Source organism: Dreissena polymorpha, chromosome 3, assembly GCF_020536995.1.
Source record: "Dreissena polymorpha isolate Duluth1 chromosome 3, UMN_Dpol_1.0, whole genome shotgun sequence".
Classification (NCBI taxonomy): Eukaryota; Metazoa; Mollusca; class Bivalvia; order Myida; family Dreissenidae; genus Dreissena; species Dreissena polymorpha.
This window is the reverse complement of record NC_068357.1, coordinates 144,133,595-144,156,211: the sequence shown is the minus strand read 5'-3', so window position 1 is coordinate 144,156,211 and position 22,617 is coordinate 144,133,595. Positions and strand designations below refer to the sequence as shown.

Sequence of the window (22,617 nt, the reverse complement as noted above, 5' to 3'; positions counted from 1 at the left end):
CGTTTACGATGTTATTTGCCATTTTTGCCGAGTCACAATTTAATTCTGTATAGTCTGCCATGTTGATAAAATGTCAAATGATGTAAGCGACAGGTGCGCATAGCAACATTAAATCGTATACGCGATTCGCATTTTGTTAAATTGGTATACGTCTTATTTCAATAATTAGATCTAATTATCTTAAAGACGAAAACGATAAAGAATAAATTTGTTTGTGAATTTAAATGTAATTATGCGTAAAAATATATGTTTTGATATAACTGAATAATGCATGCAAAGCACAATTGCCACGAGAATAACATCGAGTGTTTCATCAAAAGTCTCCGAAGTAATGATTATATCGTGGAGGAGTACACATTGCCGAGCGAAAAGTGCACTTGGACAATGGTATAACATAGCCTCCGGCATTATCGATTGATACTGACACGCGGTTATTCATGCATGACTAATTCACAGCTTTTGAGCAGTCAGTAAGACCTACCTATAAATCGAGCACTGTTACATAGATTAAATCTGCTCAATTAAATATAGTCGATTAGACTTTAGTTTAAACCTATTTATTTTAGCTTGATTACATCGAAAGCCTAAGGCTTATATAAATGCTCTCGAGTCCGTTTCCTGGGCCTAGAACCAGTACTTGGTGTCTTTGTGGGAGATCTAAAGAACGCTCCCAAGGTGGGGATCGAACCCGTGACCTCCCGGTCGCTAGGCGGGCACCATATCCATTACACCACGGCGACCTTAGACGTTGACGTCCCTCGAGTAAATCAAGCACAGTTGGAGCGTCAGAGACAATCAAGGAAGCTGATTTTGCGGACCAAGTTAGATCGTAAGGCAATAAAGAGGTTATCGATAAGGGCGCGTGGCGAAATTTGCCTTTGAAAAATAGGGCGCGTGGCGAAATTTGCCTTTGAAAAGGGCAGCGTGGCGATCCAGGAGGGCGGCGTGGCTTTTCGCCACGCTAAAATGGCCTGGGAAAAACACTAGAAGCTTCCAATAAAGTTTAATTGAACTCCGGTCATTTATTGCTGAGAAATAACCCAGACAAAAATTGTGCACGGACAGATGGACACACGCACGGACAGACGAAGCGGCAACTATAATTCTTCTTCCTCCAAAAGTTTTTGGGGGAGCATAAAAAATAAAGCTACAACTGAGCATTTACAGCCATAATCCTATCTTAGACATCATATTTTAACTGTTAACAAGGGCTGTTTGTAAAACATGCATGCCCCCCATATGGGCTGTCCATTGTAGTGGCAGCCATTGTGTGAATACGTTTTTTTTCACTGTGATCTTGACCTTTGACCTAGTGACCTGAAAATCAATAGGGGTCATCTGTGAGTCACGATCAATGTACCTATGAAGTGTCATGATCCTAGGCAAAAGCGTTCTTGAGTTATCATCTGAAAATCATTTTACTATTTCGGGTCACCGTGACCTTGACCTTTGACCTTGTGACCTCAAAATCAATAGGGGTCATCTGCGAGTCATGATCAATCTACCTGTGAAGTTTCATGATCCTAGGCATATGCGTTCTTGAGTTATCATCTGAAAACCATTTAACTATTTCGGGTCATCGTGACCTTGACCTTTGACCCAGTGACCTCAAAATCAATAGGGGTCATCTGCGAGTCATGATCAATTCAACTATGAAGTTTCATGATCCTAGGCGTATGCATTCTTGAGGTATCATCCGAAAACCATTTTACTATTTCGGGTCACCGTGACCTTGACCTTTGACCTAGTGACCTCAAAATCAATAGGGGTCATCTGCGATTCATGATCAATCTACCCATGAAGTTTCATGATCCTAGGCGTATGCGTTCTTGAGTTATCATTCAAAAACCATTTTACTATTTCGGGTCACCGTGACCTTGACCTTTGACCTAGTGACCTCAAAATCAATAGGGGTCATCTGCGAGTCATGATCAATGAACCTATGAAGTTTCATGATCCTAGGCCCAAGCGTTCTTGAGTTATCGTCTGACAACCACCTGGTGGACGGACCGACAGACTGACATACCGACAGACCGACCGACATGAGCAAAGCAATATACCCCCTCTTCTTCGAAGGGGGGCATAACAATTAAGCATCCTCAAACCCCCATTTTATTTTCAAAATACATGTATATGAATTCATCAAAACCAAGCTCCAATTATTTTGTTTTATGACACTTCCCTTGCAACTATTAAGTACATAATTCAATCTTGACTATCTGGCGGATGAGCAAGTGTTTCAACAAGTGTCTTGTGAACTTACCATACCATACAATTTTGATCTCACTTTTAAAAAGTTCTTGCAGGATGCGATTCACTTATGTACCAGGAAAACTACAGACAACCCAATTATAATATTAAGTTATCAGTTATGTAGCATGAACCAGGTATTTATATCTGCATTGCTATCTGATTATGATTATTTTATCATCATGAACATCCCAGTTAATATTCCTCATAAATTGGTGTACGAAAATTTACACTCAATTAGCATTTAAATATAAATTTGAGGGATAAAGTGTTACATTTACCACAGCTCATGTACTGCCAATATGGCCATACAAGAATTCCCATAGAAACATGCATTTTTGTTGCTTGATCATGCTATACCGGTTCTAGAAAAAGTTTGAAATGGGGGCCATATCAACTCTATATGTTAAATGGAAATACATAAGGTTTTCTTATAATTAATAAAGATGACTAGTTCATAAAAATCATGACATATAACTGTTTTATTACAAATACAGATTTTTAAATTTTACTCGAATTTTACAACAGCGTGTGACATGATAACTATGATTTGTTACATGTACACATATTACAACAAATTAACCCTTACAGTGCGGGAACCGCATTTTGAAGGCCTTTGCAAACAGTTTGGATCCAGATGAGACGCCACAGAACGTGGCGTCTCATCAGGATCCAAACTGTTTGCTATTCTGATAGTGTTCTTTGAAAAAAATCAAAGAAAATGCTAATTTTAGAAATTCAGCAGAAGACAATCATAGCAGACGACAAATTTCCCAGCATGCAAAGGGTTAAAAGTGCATCTACCCCAAGAGCCATGTATTAACTTTGAATATTGTGATAATTTAACTTTAGCTAACCATCACAGTACAAAACTCACACAGTAAAAATTTGTCTTCAAAAGAATGTACCAGAGCTCCAGATAAGGGTCGTATTTTCGTAATTACGAATTATTTTCAAGTCCGTTACGTATTTATTTTAAAATCTTGTCGTACCATTAAGAATTACAAAATCAAGTTACGAATATTATTTTAACATCGGTTCGTATCGATTTTTATTGAGTTCTTTTCGCGTATTAAAGATCTTTGCGGTGCTTATATAGAATGGTTATCGGGTTTGTTTAACAAAGCGCATTTTTCCCAATAAAAGCGGCGTATACAGTCTATCTGTCAAAAAACAATGGCAGCGCCCAGAGAGCGTCCTAAAAAACAGCAAAGCGTCCAAAAACACGATTTTAACATACTGTACGCAAAGTAAGCCGAAGTTAAATGTTTAGAAAGACATAGAAATGATCTTATACGATGTTGTATGTTCAGTTTCTGACACAGCCGGAAAAGCTAAACAAAAAAGCGACACGACAGGTCCAAACTTAAACACAAAAAAAACATTGAACGAGTGGAAGGGACAAGTCCCGTGGCTTATCGTTGAAAAGATTGAAGGGGAGACCCGTTTTAATTGTAAAAGATGTAAAAAATCATCTAAGGGATGCAATCTAAGCACAGTTTGGGCATATGAAGGTATTTGAAAAATAAAATTGTATAATACTGAAAAGACACTGTTGAACTCGTATAAATAAAGTTGCTAGTATGTTTATTTTGATTTTGTTGCATGTAAATAACCATTATTATTTATTTTTAGGTCATTTATAGAAAATAAGAATTATTTTCCAAAACTTAGTAGTAACGTTAAGAATAAAATTTCAGAGTTAAGAATTCTTTTTGAAAATCTTGTGGTAATTTAAGAATTTCACAAAACCTTATCTGGAGCTCTGATGTACAATGTAATATCATGCACAAATATGTTTGCGATATATTTTTATTGCTTGTTCAAAAATACTTTACCATAGGAGTCAGATTTATAAGCAATTATAGTATTTTCAGATATAATCGGAAACTAATTTTCTGCAAAACAACTCCTTCATGTGCTTGCCTAAAATTTCTATATTAAAGTCTTAGTTGCTATAGTAACTACATAAACACTGTAACCTAACACCCAAAAAATGACAACTATTTGGGAGTAAAATTGTGGATTTTGATATGCATGAAGGGATGTAGATAAACTCTTATCTTGGCATTTTATCTACACAGTAAGCCTTCATATGGAGGGAGGTGGTAGTGGATACAGCCGAATTGCTAACACAACACTTGCTTATATTGGTTACCATGGTTTCATGTAATCAAGCGCGAAATAAAACGGGGTTTTACATCACATTGATAAAAAATTTATGTGTAACTGCAAACAAGCTTTAATCTCACAACTGTCTGTAATGGTAATTCAGTCCTCAGAATTTGGAAGGGCTTTTTCAAGATCACACTAAGGTGTTAATTTGTTAAAACTGTCTTAACTTAAACTTTACAAATGGAAAGTCATTGTCAGATTTCACACTGACTTATTCATGGACTGGTTCTTCTTGATCAATTTAAAATAACAATCGTCAATAAATTATTATTTGGTTTTTATTATTTTGCTGTACTTTCAACTTCTTCTTTTATTAAATAAATTACTTAGAGCTTCAATAATAAATCATATTATCCATTAATTGTTTCAATAGACATAATATCATCAGTAGTTTTTTTATGCCCAAAATTACAGCCTCTTACAGGCTGTTTCCAAATTGCAAAAAGTAAAAATTGCTGTTTCCCAATGACAAAAGTAACGTTTTACCCCCGAAATCTTAGCTTAATTTCCCCCCAAAATATGCCAAACTTTTCCAGTAAACTTAATAATTGGTTTATTGAGTTTATTACACAGCAATTTACCTAAATCTGAATATATTTTAGAAAGCAGTTAAACATTCACGTATTAGCAATTGGTATACTGTTATTTATAATCATATTAATAATGTTTAATTTTGACCAATTTCATGGTTTATCTTACTTTTTTACCAATCAATGCCAGGCTATAAAATGTAAAAGGAAAACAATCACTGTTCATTATCCGAGTTACTTTTTTTACAGAATCAAAATCGGCAATGCATCTACATCGGTAAAAAGCTATGTCTGTAAATAGCTATACATAGCTAGTGTTATATTTTCATATATGCACTGACTTTAAAATAAAATTTGTATTGTATCTTAAAAATGTAATAATTAAAATCAAGACTTGAATTACCTGTCCACGATCCTTGTCCACTTTCTTGAAACACTTGTTGAGAGAGAGGTTATGCCGCACTGAGTTCTTCCAGCCCGTTGGAGCATTCTGGAAGTAGGGGAAGTGACTCAGTATCCAATGGTAAATGTCCTTCACTGGAAGCATTTTTGTTGGCGACTCCTCGAGAGACATGAATATCAGACAACTGAACGAGTATGGGGGCTTGCTGTTGATGTGCTTCTGGGGGTTATATGGCACATGGGAGGGATGAGGAAATCCGTGCTCATGTTTCACTTCACTGTTCTCTTTCAAACTGTCATCGTCCTCACCCGCTTTAATATCCTTGAGAAGGTTGCTGTCCTGAAGCCAAGAGAGGCTTGTGAGTTCATCATCATCATCATCCACCGCCTCCTTGTCGAGTCTGAGCTCGGCAAAACAGCTTGAGCTCAGCGGGTCGTTCTCTTCCTCCTCCTCTTTGATGCACTGAAGAGCTTTTGAAAGGGCACTGTGCGGGAAACTCTGGCTGAGGCTGTTCACAAGACGCTGGCGCATGGACGCGTCACTCTCATCCAGACTGCGACACGGCATGGCGCAGTGGGTTTGTGCGACTGTCAGTGGACTGAAAAATATAATAATGTTACATGTATTATTAATTTATTAATAAATAAATTGCCTATTCCACTGTGGACTGAAAGCATTTTTTTTTTTACTTGGAAGCTGCTGTCCACCAAAAAAGTTTTATTGAATAATAATTCAAGCCATTACAGCATCAGTTTCTTTTGAAGGAAAGAGAGTTGAACACTTGACAGCCCATCAAAACATACCTCATTGTTCAAATTTCAACAGACTTTAATTTCAACTTGTAAATCAACTAAGAAAAAGTAACAATTTAATTAATAGTTCAGTTAAATCTCACATTATTAATATTAGTTATTTCAGCACTAAATTGTTAAACCAAACAAACTTAGTCCACACATGCTTTTATTCTCAGCACATGAAACAAGATCTAAACCACTCCATCACTGAATCATTTTTAAAAGACATGAGTCAACTGACATTGACTCATTCATTATTTAATTAAACACAGAACGGACCACTATCAACAATTACACACTGAATTCCATAAATAAGCCATCTTAGCTATTAATAGATAAAATCCGATCTTTTAAGACCATCTGTCAACAATAATGTCTATCAAAACAATGCTATGTCTCAACTAAAATGCATTAATAATTCACAGTACCCGGAGTCTAGCTTAGGTATATTTCAAATGAAACTTAAATATACACACAAGTTTATAAACAATTATCAACAAACTAGTGCCTGTATATCAGTATATCAGTGATTTTTTCATATACAAATGTTGCTTTAGTCTATCTTTGTTATGCTCAGAATACAAAATCTTAACATTACATTTCATAAAACATTTTTATAATTGCAATATTCCATCATTACCAAAATACACCAGATTCACAGTCCTGATTTTGAATTTGACAAAGCTTTCACTTTCCTCGCACATATTCTACATTTATATGATTAGATAAAAATCCATAAATTACCAAGAAAGTGTCTGACATGTCACACCAAGCTTCTGAAACATACATGTAGCAGCCATATTTGTTTATACGTAACTATGGTAACTCAGATGCCATCAGTTCCACAAGCATCTGTATCTACTAGAGCACCAATCAGTATTGCAGGCGATTTTATACAATAAGCATCTTGCACTGTCTACCTTGAAATGTTTGCAAAATGAAGAACAGAATCATAAAAAAATGTGATATTGGTCATTTTTTTATTACTTAATACAAGTAACATTAAATATTCATAGTAAACAAATATTGGAGAAGATCAAGAAATAATATAATATAAATAAGATTATTCAACCATCATATAAATTTATTTACCTGTTCAAATATTATGATAAAAAAATATGTATTATGTCCTCCCCGCTCTATCTTTGATAACACACATACACTTTTAATTGCATAAATGTAATGTTGAAAGTTTACAATTTAACTTTTATTTAGATGTAATGTGTCATTTCTCACATTTCTCTGCTTACTCCACCCACTTGATTCTAATTGGCTTAAGCAGGTGGTCCATGAGAACCTGGGATATTTCACAGCTTGTTAACTTCCCACCCAATGCAACACTAATTGTTATGCTATTAGCAGTCACTAATCTTTGATCACTTAGGGCAAATGGTTTCCAATCTTTGATGTAACTTTAAGTGTCCAAGTGTTGTCACAAACAAGGAAGCAAACAGTTTGGCAAACATGCAAACAGTATTGATGGTAAATATGCTTTGATTTTGGGCAATCAGTTTGCAGAAATTTTATTTAGGAGTCTTGCATGGCTGCTTAATTGTCAACACTGGCCAGTGGCAGGGGGAAATGTGGTCAAATTGAAGCCAAGAGATTGATCTTGATAACTTGATAAGAAAACTTCTGCCACAATCTCCACAGATCAGTATGGTCAGCAGACATTTTCCCATGGATTTATGCTCACACCCCCAGTCTTCACTAACTTTATCTTTAAATATGATCAATGATTCAAATATTTTAAATTAGTACATAAATTTAAATATTTATTGTTATAAAAACTAAGTATACACACAGGAAATTAGTTCAATGATATACTTGCACACAAACAATTATTCAGGAAGAATAGATAAATTTAAAGTTAAAAACATAGTTCTATTGTTTCTACAGAATTAAATTAAAAATTGTGTGGTCTGCAGTGTCAACACATCACTATGTTGAAAATAATGCATGTGTCCTAAAAAACAACTTTACCAAAGTAAAACTTATGTAGGACAAACAAATTTTATAACAAATGCTCGGCGGGGGGGGGGGGGGGGGGGGAGAGGGGGGGGGGGGGGAAATAAAAGCTATACTGAGAGGAGACAACTTGTTAAACTACCACAAAATTTACACTAAAAGAACTTGCAGAATCATTAACTACAGTTCTTATTTCAATATTTTATCCAAAATAACTTCATACATAACACAATTTTAATAGCAATCTTTATCTCTGGAAGTAATTTTGAGTGAGTTAAGATTAGATTTGCAGAGATGAAAGAAATCATGTTGAGGGTCATGGCTCAAAGGTTGCTGGTTAATCCCCCTGTCAAACAGAGCAAAGTCCCTTGATAATTGTATAAATACATCGTTAAATCTTGTCTGAGTTTTAAGTAGCCTTCACGCTCTGGAGTCAGTTTTCAAACATTTGTTCAAGTCAATCTATTACGACTGTCGATGTAAAAATTTGTAAACAATTGTTTCATTTCTTTGTTTAATTTTGTGATGCATCATCACTTCCTTGTTACAACTTTCAGACACAGAAAATAAGACTTACTAATAAACACAACATTATATTTTTCCACTAAATGGTTAACACAGCCAAGATAAATCATTATGAGAAACACAATTTTTGTGTTTTCTTATACACCCTTGGTAACCATTCATGTGTTGCTAACATAAACAAAGTGTAACTAGGCAACATAAATGAGAGGGAAAATTCCTGCATATTTTCTCCTGGTAATGGCAATAAGAACAGCAACACCTCCCATGCTTCCCATTCACAGGCTCAATAATACACCCCTTGGCAGATGTCACTGTTGTGTCAGTGTGCACAGTGTGGTGTAATAATGCACAGTGGGGCATCAAAATGCTAGGGACATCTTTCTATGGCTGTCCATAGTCATGCTTGACTGCACAAAAAAATATGTTAGTTCAGAAATCAAAACAAAACAGAACACAATGTTAGCTTTAAATGCTATTAATACCATGAGAAAGTTGACTGTTATAAAGGCCATTCCATATACACAATTAACATTTTATATCATTCAATTTAACAATACTTCAACCAAAAATGCATGGTTAAAATGCCAACATTCAGATTTTTTTGTAATTTAAGTTTATTGACAGATGTGTATTAAACAATATATTTAAATAAACAGTTAACACCTTCCATGTTATTAATACTATCTAAAGCAATAAAGATTTTTAACGGCTAACTTTCTAACATTAAGTTTACAATGTACCGCTTTTTATTACAAGTAGCTCTTTATGTGAATGTCAATAAATTTTAAACGGCCTTTCATTAATGAAGTCTGTATAGCAGATTGTTAACCATAACACAATATCGTTACAGTGTAGCATTAACTGATGACTAAATTATGTTGCACTGACAAAATAATGTTGCACACACATCACTATTAACTTGTATTAAGCAAGCAGACTAGAAATTGATCATTCTGTTTATTTTCCCAGCTGACAATAATAACTTTTGTGGTTTTGCAGTCATAATACATTTCAAAGGACTTGATGCAAAATCTTAAGATGAGAGAAGGATGTGTTAAAACATTTTATGAGGAAGCAGGAAGTTCCCCAAAAATATCTAACAAAATTTATGTCAATATTTATTTAGCAGAGTATAAAGTAAAATGCTGCTTTTCATAAAAATACCCCTACACAACAATACAATAATTCATGTAAAAGTAAGAAGGAGCAGCAACATATGAGATATTTGTATTTCCGTGTTTATTGCAGGCAGTTCAATTGTCGTAGGTGAATTATCTCTGAGTTATTATACCGGATGTCAAAAACACAATGGAGTCAATGATATACCCCCAGCAGTAAATCAATCAGGGTTGATAGCAAGTGCTTAGCTGTTAATAGTCCCTCCATGATCTTTTAATCTGTATTTGATCTGCTGTCATTATGACAGAAGACAGGAAGGCCTTATCAGAGTATCACCTATTGACAGGTGCTTCAATTAAGTGCTAGGCTAGACCATGGTGGTATTTAACTAGTTCAGCTCAAAAGCCATTTTAATTCTCAAAACAAACTCTGTTTTAAACAAATTATGTGACGAAGAAATAATTGATATCATGCTCTTCCTAATTGACTGTTATTGTGACACAGAATCACGTAACACTTCAGGACAATAATAAATTGTGCACCTTAAAAGCTGTCAACAAAATCAAACGGAAATTAACTGTAGACAGCATTTCCTGTCGAGGGAAATGAAGAACTTAAAGTTTCCTTGTCGTAAATCTAACATCTTATTTACATTAGCGGTCACAAAACACAAGCTAACACAATCCTTAGCAAGTAAATCATACATGTGAAACAATTTCTTGATACTAAAGGGAAATTAGTGTGTTTTCAAGTACATGTAGTCCAATAGAAGATTATAAAACCCCTGTTTAGTCCCAATATTAGTTATAAGAGGGGATTTATTTGCTTGCCTTCTTAAGCCAATATTTGATGTCCTTCTCAATCTGTAATATTAACTGCATAAAGATTTGTCCAATTATTATGTACAGCAACTGTTTAAGAAACAAATGGAAGAAAGAGTGTGTGTTGTTTGCGTAGATTACCACTTTATTATTGTAATAATGTGAAAATGAACACATAGTATGTCAATAATTGTAAATTTCAGAGAATGGTAGAAAAAAATTACCACCAATATTCAACTTCCCACTGCTTAAATAAAATACACACAAAAATAAGCAAGATGCTTATTTATAATTATTATCATTTTTATTATCAACAAGTTTCTTATTGTAATTATATTTCCCAAATGTTGAAATAACAAACAAACTAGAAATATACCTTTGATCAGATAGTGGGGATTTTTTTTAACCAATCCAAAAGTTATTTCACTGAATGACATACATCCAAGATTTGGATGAATTAAAACTTCTTAAAGTTTTAACATCCTTTAAGATGGCTTCCCTAACAATCCACATCAGCAACTGAACTATGGGACAGCAATTGTCACTTCCTGTCACTAGATTATACTATATCCCCATTGAGAAAACACGAATTGTTAACTGGAGTGAAACAGAGCTGTGTGTAACAACGTAGCTATCCCACAAGCCAACGGGGCAATTACTTGTATCAAAACCTCTATCTTTACTACACATGCATCATAACCATGGTTACAGACCAGCTGTTGCCCTGGTAACTAATAAAACAAGAATGCGCGTTATACTGAAGATTTTAAGATGCATCACCTCAGGGGAAATATGGACTGATCCTGATGTAGGGCAGATAAAGGATGACAATTAATAGCATGCCCTCATTTCGTTATAATTATTATCAACTGGCCATGATATACTAATTGATAAGGGCAGTATATCTATCAGTCCCATTTCAAACATATCAGTTTGTTATGATCTAGGAAGACAAAACTTTGAACTTTCTGTACAAATGGCTATTGACAATGATGAAACACTAAGTAATACATGCATAGAACACTTTAAAATGCTGAAGAAGTTTTTATCAGGCTTCTGAGTTATTCATCAAAACCTAGCAACTATTATATAAAATTATTACTAACATAAATTTTGTATTATTAATAGAACATACACTAGCATGCATATTCTAAATCAATGGGTTTAATACACTGTTCTTGTTTCATAAAAAACACTTTAGTTTGATTAAATAAATGCATTCATATCAATTTGTTAAATAAAATACATATAAATTGTTGGTTTTTGCTAATTAATTGCAAATTATTTTGTTAAATGCTAACACAAATTAGCATCAAACAATGATATTTATATAGATATAGTCAGTAAAATTTCAAGCTGGATTGTAGAATTTTCATTTCTGTAAACAGAAACAGTTTGACATTCTTACAATAAAAACGATGCTTGTATGAAGACCATGTTTATCATTTTACATGAAATGTCATCAATTTCAATGTATCAACAGCTCTTATGTTCAGTTACCATAAAATGTCATCTACCACTTACAGAAGCCAGAATGTCAATTCAGGAGGTGACATTTTCAATCCAGTGCTACTGTAATGGGTAACTGTTGGTGGTACCGTACCAACACCAGATTGGTGGTAAGTTATGCTAATCGCACATTAATGCTCTGGCTTGTATTTCACAGGCCTTGTTTAATCTTATCGGATACTGATTACAACTTAACTAACCATGCAGATGCCTTCTGTTTCAAACCCTTTTCAAGTAGCCAAGTTGAAACCAAATTTAAAGCTTAATAGCATCTGGTTAAATATGAGCAGGCATTGTAGTAAAAATTTAATACTTAAACATTTTTGCTCTCTAAATCTTACTTACAATTTCCCAATACTGTGCATTACAGCAAAATAAATAGAAAATAGGTGTGCAACAATTCAGCAAAACCAGTATTTAATATTAAATGAAATGCATTAAATACAATGGATACAGTATAAAAATAACATGAACACTGATAGGTATTAAACATGCATGAGTTGTTTGCTAACTTAAATGCGCAAAACAGTTGAAGGTTACTCGTGCATGACTTTCCATATAAACAGAATGATGATTTAAATGAATATAAATCATTTTTTATTGGTATGTCATTTTTCTGAAATCTCATTCTTTAATAGATTACATAAATAAATGTCCTTCAACATAAGAATCTAGATGGAAAAGACATAATTGCATTATAATATAAATTTGCATAGCTTAAATGAACTTACATTTTCAATATCTATTCCTATTTAATATCTATTAGCTTAAATGAACTTACATTTTCAATATCTTTTCCTATTTAATATCTATTAGCTTAAATGAACTTACATTTTCGATATCTATTCCTATTTAATATCTATTCAATAAAAGTGCTACTAAAATATGGACAATTTAAATTACTTGTATAATCTTTTCACACAAAACCTACTCATTCTCTATCAAAAGCTATTTTTTTGGAAATTTCTTATGTTATTCTCTGCTTTTGTACTTTCATTGTCAATTTTTCTTCTAACACATTTTTCAGCAGTTGTCATTTCATTTCTCAATTCTAACAAAAGCAATGTTTGATCAATGATCTAGTCACACTTGACTGACCTTCATGATGTCTGCCGTTCTAATTCTAATCTCATGTGGTGTATTACTGATTTTTTTCATCCTACAATAATTATTATGCAATAAATTTTTATAAATAAATGTGCTTATTGTCACTTTAAGAGACGATGGAATCACTGGATGCATCATGAAATTATCCCAAATATTTGCCCGTCAACACGCCACATGCATGTAAATTAAGGAAAATTGCATTCAAGTTAACATGATTCTAAGCATCAACACCCAAAGCGCCGAGACAAATGAAAGTCTCGGGAATTGTTTAAAAATCTTTAATTTATATTGCGACAAAAAAAACACAATAGAACAATACAATAAATGGTTTAAATGTACCACTGTGACAGTCATCATAACGATATACCAGTTTATCATTGAACCTTAACAGACAAAGACTTAGTCAAACTAATTTATAATTTGGTAAAATGACAAAATTTAGCCTTTTTATAACCAAGCAAATTTTTTTCTCAAGCCACCTTAGCTCTTAGTGTCTATTTTTGTATTGAAATGTCCTATCTTAGTGTTGATACCAGCATCTCTATGCAAGTGTGTTTGGACAGGCGACATCTTCAGATATGACAGGAATTTTGTATACTATCATCAGCTCTTGTGAATGCAATCTGATATTCATAGGACATCCTTGGGTCATTCTACACATAATGCTCAAAGGGATACTTACATTTTTGCCCAGTTTGTAGATAAGGGTAAATAGCCTTCAAATATTATATCCTCAAGTTGCATTAAATATTTAATGCATTTTGTAAATGTTTTAAAACTTAAATGGCTGTTTTATAATCATAAATGCATAAATACATAAACAAGGATATCAGTAAAACTGATGGATGCTCCCCAATGATGCTTTGTCGATATATGGGTTAATTGTGTGGAAAAAAGTGAGACCTTGAGAAAATCTGATATTAGCCTCAGTGACCTTGACCCCAGTGACCTCAAACCTCATCAAAAGGTAGAGGTCCATGCAAGGTACCTACATGCCAAATATGAAAAAGATCGGTAAAGTATTGAAGGTGCTATAAGAAACTGTAACAAAAGTGTGACGGAAAAATCTATTATTAGCTTTGGTGACCTTGACCCCAGTGACCTCAAACATCATCAAAAGGTAGAAGTTCATGCAAGGTCTCTACATGCAAAATATGAAATAGTATTGAAGGTGGTATGAGAAACTGTAACAAAAGTGTGACGGAAAAATCTATTATTAGCCTTGGTGACCTTGACCCCAGTGACCTCAAACATCATCAAAAGGTAAAGGTCCATGCAAGGTACCTACATGCCAAATATGAAAGAGATCGGTTGAGTATTGAAGGTGCTATTAGAAACTGTAACAAAAGTGTGACTGAAAAATCTATTATTAGCCTTGGTGACCTTGACCTTGACCCAAGTGACCTCAAATATCATCAAAAGGTAGAGGTCCATGCAAGGTATCTACATGCCAAATATGAAAGAGATTGGTAAAGTATTGAAGGTGCTATGAGAAACTGTAACAAAAGTCTATTATTAGCCTTGGTGACCTTGACCCCAGTGACTTCAAACGTCATCAAAAGGTAGAGGTCCATGCAAGGTATCTACATGCCAATATGAAAGAGATCGGTAAAGTATTGAAGGTGCTATGAGAAACTGTAACAAAAGTCTATTATTAGCCTTGGTGACCTTGATCCCAGTGACCTTAAACGTCATCAAAAGGTAAAGGTCCATGCAAGGTATCTACATGCCAAATATGAAAGAGATTGGTAAAGTATTGAAGGTGCTATGAGAAACTGTAACAAAAGTGTGACCGTAAGGAAGTGCGGAAGGACAAATTGGCAACTGTATGCTCCCGATATATATATATATGGGGAGCATAAAAATAAGTCTTTCTTTAAAATAATGTTCATATTAGGAGGCGTATTTGTAATTACAGAGCTATGAAAAAAGGAGGAAAAAGATAAAGGATTGGCTGTCTGAGAATTATGGTGGTAAATTTTTCTTCAGCTTTGATTTTGCTGCAGAATACCAAAGAAATAGAAAACACGCGGCAAGAGAACAACAACAACAAAAATCCCAGTTCTTAAACCTTTCGAACGCGATTACTTTTTCTAATTATAAAATAGCCCCCACCTCCATCACTATGAATCTTCCGAGTTATAAAGATATTGTGTCTTCCAGTAATTATATGATTAAAAGCACATTGTCAACCATGGCATATAAATTATTCAGTACCTTTTGTAACTTCATTGCCTCAGATTTAGAATAAGCACTATGTTCATTAAGATTATAGAAGGATGGATGAACTTAGAACAAGATTGAACCAGTAACCTTCAATGTCAAATGTTACAAACATCTTCAGAAACATGGTTGTGCATACATTACAAGGAAATGAACACCCTATCTAGATACAAGACTCAGCACAATTGTATCAGTTAAAAGTCACTGGTATATGGGCTAACATTAAACCAACTTAACAAAATTAATGCATTTACATCCAATAGATAGTTGAAGATAATGTTTTTGTATTTATTCAATGCCACTCATTTATAACACAGCAGTGCACCCTTGTCCCCTTAATACATTGACAAAAACTCTATATCTTAAAAAAGATCAAACAAAATATGTTAAGCATAATTTAATCATTGAAAGAAGAAAATCAGCCAAAAGAGTGACATCAGCTGAAAAAGGAAAAACTGCATCCCTGATTATAGTGATAGAATAGTGCAAACATCAATATAACAAAAATGAGATAACCAACATTAGATTAGATCTTATTTAAATGGACTTACTTGCAGTGTTCAAAATCTCTGTTTCAATGATCTCTTGTGTTTTACAATCTGCTTAATTTACGGCACTCAAGACATACACTCAGCTTGTATACACTATCTGCACATAGGTTGCTGTCAATTCTTTACATGATCAAGCCCCAGGGCAAAAGTAAGGTTTTCACGAAATCCATCTTAACCAATAGCTGTCACGTTGGCATGGTTACAGTACACATTGTAATTTGTTACTGATCACCAAGCGTGTAACAGCCGGTAAAAAGTCAGGACTCAAGCCAACAATTGCACGACATTCACTTCCCCTCATTTAAATACAAATTATAGTCATGGCAACGGAATAACATAACACGACCAGCTGCTGTCAAGATTTACATCAAAACGAGTTAATCGGCTTTACCATCAATCAATTCAACCTTCTTAAGTTACAGTTTAAATAAGTGACAAAATCAGAATAGCACTGAGTTCCACATCCTATAGCAAAAATTAGGTTAACACTTAACTGTTTTAAATGTACATCTTTTATATTTTACTTACAGATTATATCTTTACCCATTAAAAAATAAACATTTTATTGCTTAAAAAATGTCAACTTAAGACATTTTTTTAAATAATACCATAACAAGTTAAAATATTTTCTTTTTACAAAAAACATTTTTCCCATGACAGTGATAGCTTTGATTAAAATTTCATAAAGCTAGTAAAACTAATTAAATCTAAACAACATTTAACATAAACATTGGTGTTTTGAATGTTGATAATCAATTGTTCAATGTAAATTTTCAAAATTTAACAAGTATTAAACCTGTTGTATTTCTTTTACAGAATGAGCACCTCAGTTTGCATCCAGTAGGCTTATTAATGGTAAGAAAATGCATGGATGTCACACACACTATGATGATCCATTTTTCAAGGGCAAAACATAATGACTGGATCCAAAGTCAAATTGTTTCGAGCTATGAACTGTTGCTGTATAAGAGCAAGATTTGAAGAAGTTACTTTTTCATATGAGTTAAAAAAATGAGTATGATAGAAATGTGTATTGGTTTTTTGTTTAATTCAGTCACAAATTTGCAGATTAAAGCAAGTGGTTTATTTTACTGAATGTGACTATTTTTTGCAATATCCAAAAAACAAATTTTTCAATTCATTTTAATTACAAGGCAATTTATTGGAATGATATTCATTTTTTTGAAATTGAATTCAACAAATTCAATTGAAAATTAATTGGCATATTCATTGAAATTCCTAGAAGATTTGTCAAATGTCATATCAATTAAACGCATTCCAGAATATTCCAGAAGTGGATTACAATTTACTTAATATAGTACTGCATATTGCCTAGGCAACAGCAGTTAGTTGCCAATGGCAACAGATCAAGCAAACCAGTAATACCAATTTTGGGGCTAGAAATACAGAAAAATCCTGGTACATGTACATTAGTAATTCAGAAGCAATCCCAATTTATCAGTAACAACCTCTACGCTCCTTATTCACGAAAATCGACTGTTGGGACATTACCATAGCAACCAAAAGCTTGTATTGCCAGGTTACTTAGCAACCTCTATTTAAGGATTCAATAATGTAACGCTGAGTCTGGTTATCAAATAAGAGAGCAGGCCAGAAAATGCTGCATAGCAAAATTGATCAGAGCCGAAATTATTGGAAAATGAAAAGCAGATATTAGAAGTGGCTCATTGGGCGTTTGTAAATAGCAGTGGGGTGCTCTCATGATCTAGATAAAAAAATCTGACAAAATCTCTTGTTTTAATGAGATGCCTAGTTTGCAGTGACTTTGCACGATATTGCTGAAGTTGTCCTGTTTTGTTAGCCTTCATTTTGTGCATGCATACATGCTCTCCTTCATTTTGTTTTGTATTATCTTCTATCAAATATATTTACAACTTCGTCTAGCATAGTTGGACAGTGTGTCTGAAGGAGCAAGGTTCTCACACCACTTCTTTGACATATGATGACACTCAATTGCCATCCAAGCAAGTTGTTAAAATTTCACTTATTTACTTACATTCTTCTTGATTCTTTTTCAGCACTGGCTAAAAACAAGAGCACCGCATAATGGGTGCCACGCTTGGCTACGGGTGCAGTTTTGAATAAATGAAAGCTTGTCAGATTTTTTTTTTTTAGAGGTCACAGTGACCTTGACCTTTGACCTAGTGACCCCAAAATGGGTGTGGCCTGTAGAACTCATCAAGGTGCATCTACATATGAAGTTTCAAAGTTGTAGGTGGAAGCACTTTGATTTTAGAGCCAATGTTAAGGTTTTAGCATGACGCGGACGTCGGACGACACAACGAGCTGGCTATGACAATACCTCGGGTTTTCTCTGAAAACGCCGAGCTAACAAGCCTTAAATAAATGTGCATTCAGTGTTCTCCGGAAGCACCGGCGGCTGGTGAATTCACCGGTTACATACAATTTGATGCCGGCTACTATCCCCAAAATATTAAATTAAATGTTGCAAATACACCTGTTTTATTGCCTTCTCGCCGGCTACTTTGAAAATATAACTGGCTTCTCAATTTTTTTCAGAATCCAAAGTTGGGTCTGCCTGTCAGCTACCTACACATGATGTCAAAACACGCTTTTCCCCGGGATTTTTATAGGCACAGTTTCAAACAGGCATGGAAGGGAGTTGGTGCGGAAGGGGTCCCTCCTTACAAGTCGATTAAAAAAATTCAGCATGTTTTATACAGAAATCAGCACTAATTCAGATCTATTAAAACAAACTTTTCTTGTATTTATCTCCTAAAATGTATACACTATCATCCATTGTATCGCCATTTGATATAAGTTGTCAGTTTATTCTGATTGTCAAAAATTCTTAAAAAAAGAGATAATTTTTTTTAAGTATTTTCAAATGCAATTAATTTAGTTTGTGATAACTAAAATGCATCACATAATTTTACTATATGTGTGATGTTAAAAACTTAACCTGCAAATAAACACTTTTCATGTTTTTCATGTTAATCTTTGATTAAAAGCAAGCGAAAATTTCACTTCATTTGAACCCTTGCATCAACCACGTGGAAAGCATGGGTTTAATGTTTGATTGCTAAATATAATGTTTGTAGCAAAGATAACCTTGAGATCTATACATTTGGTAGAAAATTGGAAGATTTTTTTTTTTGAAATACGACAAATCTTTCCTCAAAATTCAAACACAATGTTTATCCTGTATCTAGTGCTACAACTGAGGAGGTAGGTCAGTTTTGATCTATGAGAAGTGCAGTAAGTATATTCCCCTCTATGTGGAAATTGTGTATTTGGCTGCCTGGGCAAGAGTGTTAGATAGAATTATGTCAAAATCAGATGATGTTTTGCAGGTTGGTATGGGAAACGAAGTAAAACCGTTAATCTTTGATACTAGGGAAGTCCGGTTATTGTTTCTCGCACTTTCAAAGCGTGAATTTTATATACAATTAAGGAGCAAAAATCTAGACAAAACTGCATTAGTTGTGAAGCAACCCCAGGGCTCGAATTTAATTTTTTTTTCTACTAGCAAAACATTGCGAGCAGCTTAAATACCAGCTCGCAAAATCAAAAACATTCTCGCAAATTTTGCTGGAAACATAAATACAAGCAAGTTTGGACATTAGTTTAGTACTATTAAAACTAAATAAAATATGACATAAACCACAAGTTTTGGTGTTATATATGAAGTTCTTTTTCCCACTTTTTCACTGTTTTCGTGGAAGAATTTAATTTCCGTTTTTTTTCTCTCAACTCAACGGTTAACTTTGCTTTATATTTCGTATTGTTATTTCAATTAGTGGACAAAAGAAAGCAAACTAGTTATTTTTCGCTTCGACAACATGACTGTTCAGGTTTTTTGTCTTTTATAGTGAACATGTGTGGATAATCGACTGTTTCATGTTCTTTGTACCAATACCATCCGCATATATGTACTATAAGTATACCAGTCTACATACAAGGTGCGAGCTTCCGCATATGGGTATTCGGACGTTCTATTAATTGACCTGCGCTTTAGCGTTCACAACGTCGAGCGCATTTAGCAATATAACTCTTTTTTTTCTCACTATTTCTTTACTCGCAAAAAATTAGTGGCTTAAAACTTAACTCGCAATCGGTATTTTTCACTCGCATTTTGCGAGTGTGCGAGTGTTAATTTCGAGCCCTGAACCCATTTATCTACACTTACACAGTTGATTAGAGCTTTGTTGATATGATTAGTCTTTAGCAGAATGCAAATTACAGTTGGATCACAGCGTGCAAGCGCTTGTGAACTTTTCAAGCGCTGAATACCCATGAGCAGAAAATAAAGGGTCACAGCAACACTGATTTGAAAGTTAAGGCACAGTGGTGCCCTGTGCTCAAAATGCATAGGAACAAGCCAGCAACTCCACTCACTCAAACACAATTTTTGAGGAGAAACCATTATTCTATTTCAAGCAACAATGAACTTAACCTCTACCGGATTGGCTCAAATGCAATCCCAAGCTAGGTCAGCATGTGCGCCTGATAGACACACCTGCAGACCACCGCCTCCATGCAAACTAAAGTTATAAGCAGATCTGTTTGTCTATTTTTTGGCAACAGTGACCTTGACCCAATTAGCCCTTAATACAATCCTAAGCTACATCTCAATGTAAACCTGCTCTATCCAAAGTTTCATCAAGATTGGTAAATCAAAACAAAAGTTTTTGTCTTGGGACCAAAAGGTTGAATAATCAAAACATTCATCAAAAGAACATAGTTAACAATGTTTATTGAGTTACAACCACATGTTGATTGCTTCTTTTAATTCCAAATAAGCATGTTAAGCAGGAATACTTTAATTAAACAAGAGATGTGTTCGTCAGAAACACAATGCCCCCTATTGCGCCGCTTTGAAATTTTTATTTTTATTTTTTTACCTTTGACCTTGAAGGATGACCTTGACCTTGAACTTCCACCACTCAAAATGTGCAGCTCCATGAGATACACATGCATGCCAAATATCAAGTTGCTATCTTCAATATTGAAAAAGTTATGGCCAATGTTAAAGTTTTTGGACGGACAGACGCCATATATTTTACATTTGACCTTGAAGGATGACCTTGACCTTCACCTTTCACCACTCAAAATGTTCAGCTCCATGAGATACACATGCATGCCTAATATCAAGTTGCTATCTTCAATAGTGAAAAAGTTATGGCCAATGTTAAAGTGTTTTTCGGACGGACGGACTGACAGACTGACTGACATACTGACTGACGGACAGTTCAACTTCTATATGCCACCCTACCGGGGGCATAAAAACACATAACTAAACAGACACTCCATTTTTCATTAATCTCCCAAACATAAAGCATGAACATTGACAAGTTAGATATCAGTTGAAAGCCCCAACCCCACATCATAACGTTGAATTTTTACACAGGTCCCACGAAATAAAAAAACTTCATTGAACACAAATTTCAGGTCAAGAGAGAAAGATGAAAAATACATGCATAAACATTAATGATGGCACTTCCATTTTGATACATCAGCAACAACGCATAAATGCATTTTCCAATGAAATTTTTGGAATCCTTATTCAAAACAGCACTGTAAAAATGTAAGAGAATTTAGTTTTTTTAATTTGAGGCAAAAATTAAGCTGCATTTCCATTCTAAAAAATAATATTTGTACAATGATTGCATAAAATTCCAAATCGAAGGTTTCAAATAACAAAACAAAATTATGACAATTTTTTTAATTAATTTGAACATTAAGTTCATTTCCCTCTGAGCTCTATAAATTGAACATAAGTAAATACAATATGAAAGACAACTTTATTCTGAATTAGAAGAATTACACATTTTTGTACAAAAACAATTTATCCTATTGCAAACTTTCTATTTTCCAATTCATAAATTGGGTATGCACGACATGATGTTCCAGGCAATTAATTACATCATATAAAGTCAATTTAAGCAAAACCTCAGTTATAATCTAGAGGCTCTAGTTGTCTAAAACATGACAATGAATAATGAATAAAATAAGAATAATACGAAAACACATATTTAATTAGCTAAAGAAACTTCAGCGTACAGTTTATATAGTATTGACATACCTGTATAATGTCGCGCCAGTCAAAAATCATTAAAAGCGCCATTTAAAGTTATGGTAGCCAGAACTAATATTTATAATGATCCTGTCACAAGTTCCATCATCAATAAGTTTATTGTTGTGAGAGCTTGGATTCATTTAGATAATTGATGTGTGTTTTAATTCATTTGTAATTGTCAATTTGGAAATAAAATATGTTTAAACTAAACTAACAAAAACATCTGACAACATGAAGTCTTAAACTGCGTCTTTCCGCGGGAAATTAAAGAGCACCATCCATATGCCATAATCAGTGTGAAACGCATTTGTGTTTCCATGGAATATACCCACACCACATAAACAGTAATACTTGTCATCAGTTCCTACTACTTTACTTAACTACATGTACTTAAAATGCATTGCAAAAAAAGAAATATTATAAAGAACTGGCAACAAAAACAAACCTTTCGGCTTCGTCTACAACGTGGTTTCAATTTAGGTCATATTTTGCGGAAGTGGAATAAGGGTCACGTGATAACGCCACCCTCGTTTTCGTCTGTCGCCAAGCTGTTCTAATCGATTATTGATTTTCCAGATGCT

The 22,617-nt window shown here is 34.1% G+C and overlaps 1 protein-coding gene across 3 annotated transcripts in view; it reads right to left on the bottom strand.

Annotated features, from left to right (window-relative positions):
• The window catches only part of LOC127871802 (forkhead box protein N3-like), a 35,414-nt gene extending 12,797 nt beyond the window's left edge, over positions 1–22,617 (bottom strand). The window contains exons 1-2 of one of the 3 annotated variants that reach the window (XM_052415007.1): positions 22,482–22,617; positions 5,359–5,956 (exon numbers count right to left, since the gene is read on the bottom strand). In XM_052415007.1, coding sequence (XP_052270967.1) covers positions 5,359–5,925 — 567 coding nt within the window. In that variant the 5' untranslated portion in view covers positions 5,926–5,956; positions 22,482–22,617. Of the gene's footprint in view, positions 1–5,358; positions 5,957–6,896; positions 6,968–10,961; positions 11,351–22,481 lie in introns of those variants that run through there. The other 2 variants (XM_052415006.1, XM_052415005.1) reach the window with 2 other exon arrangements.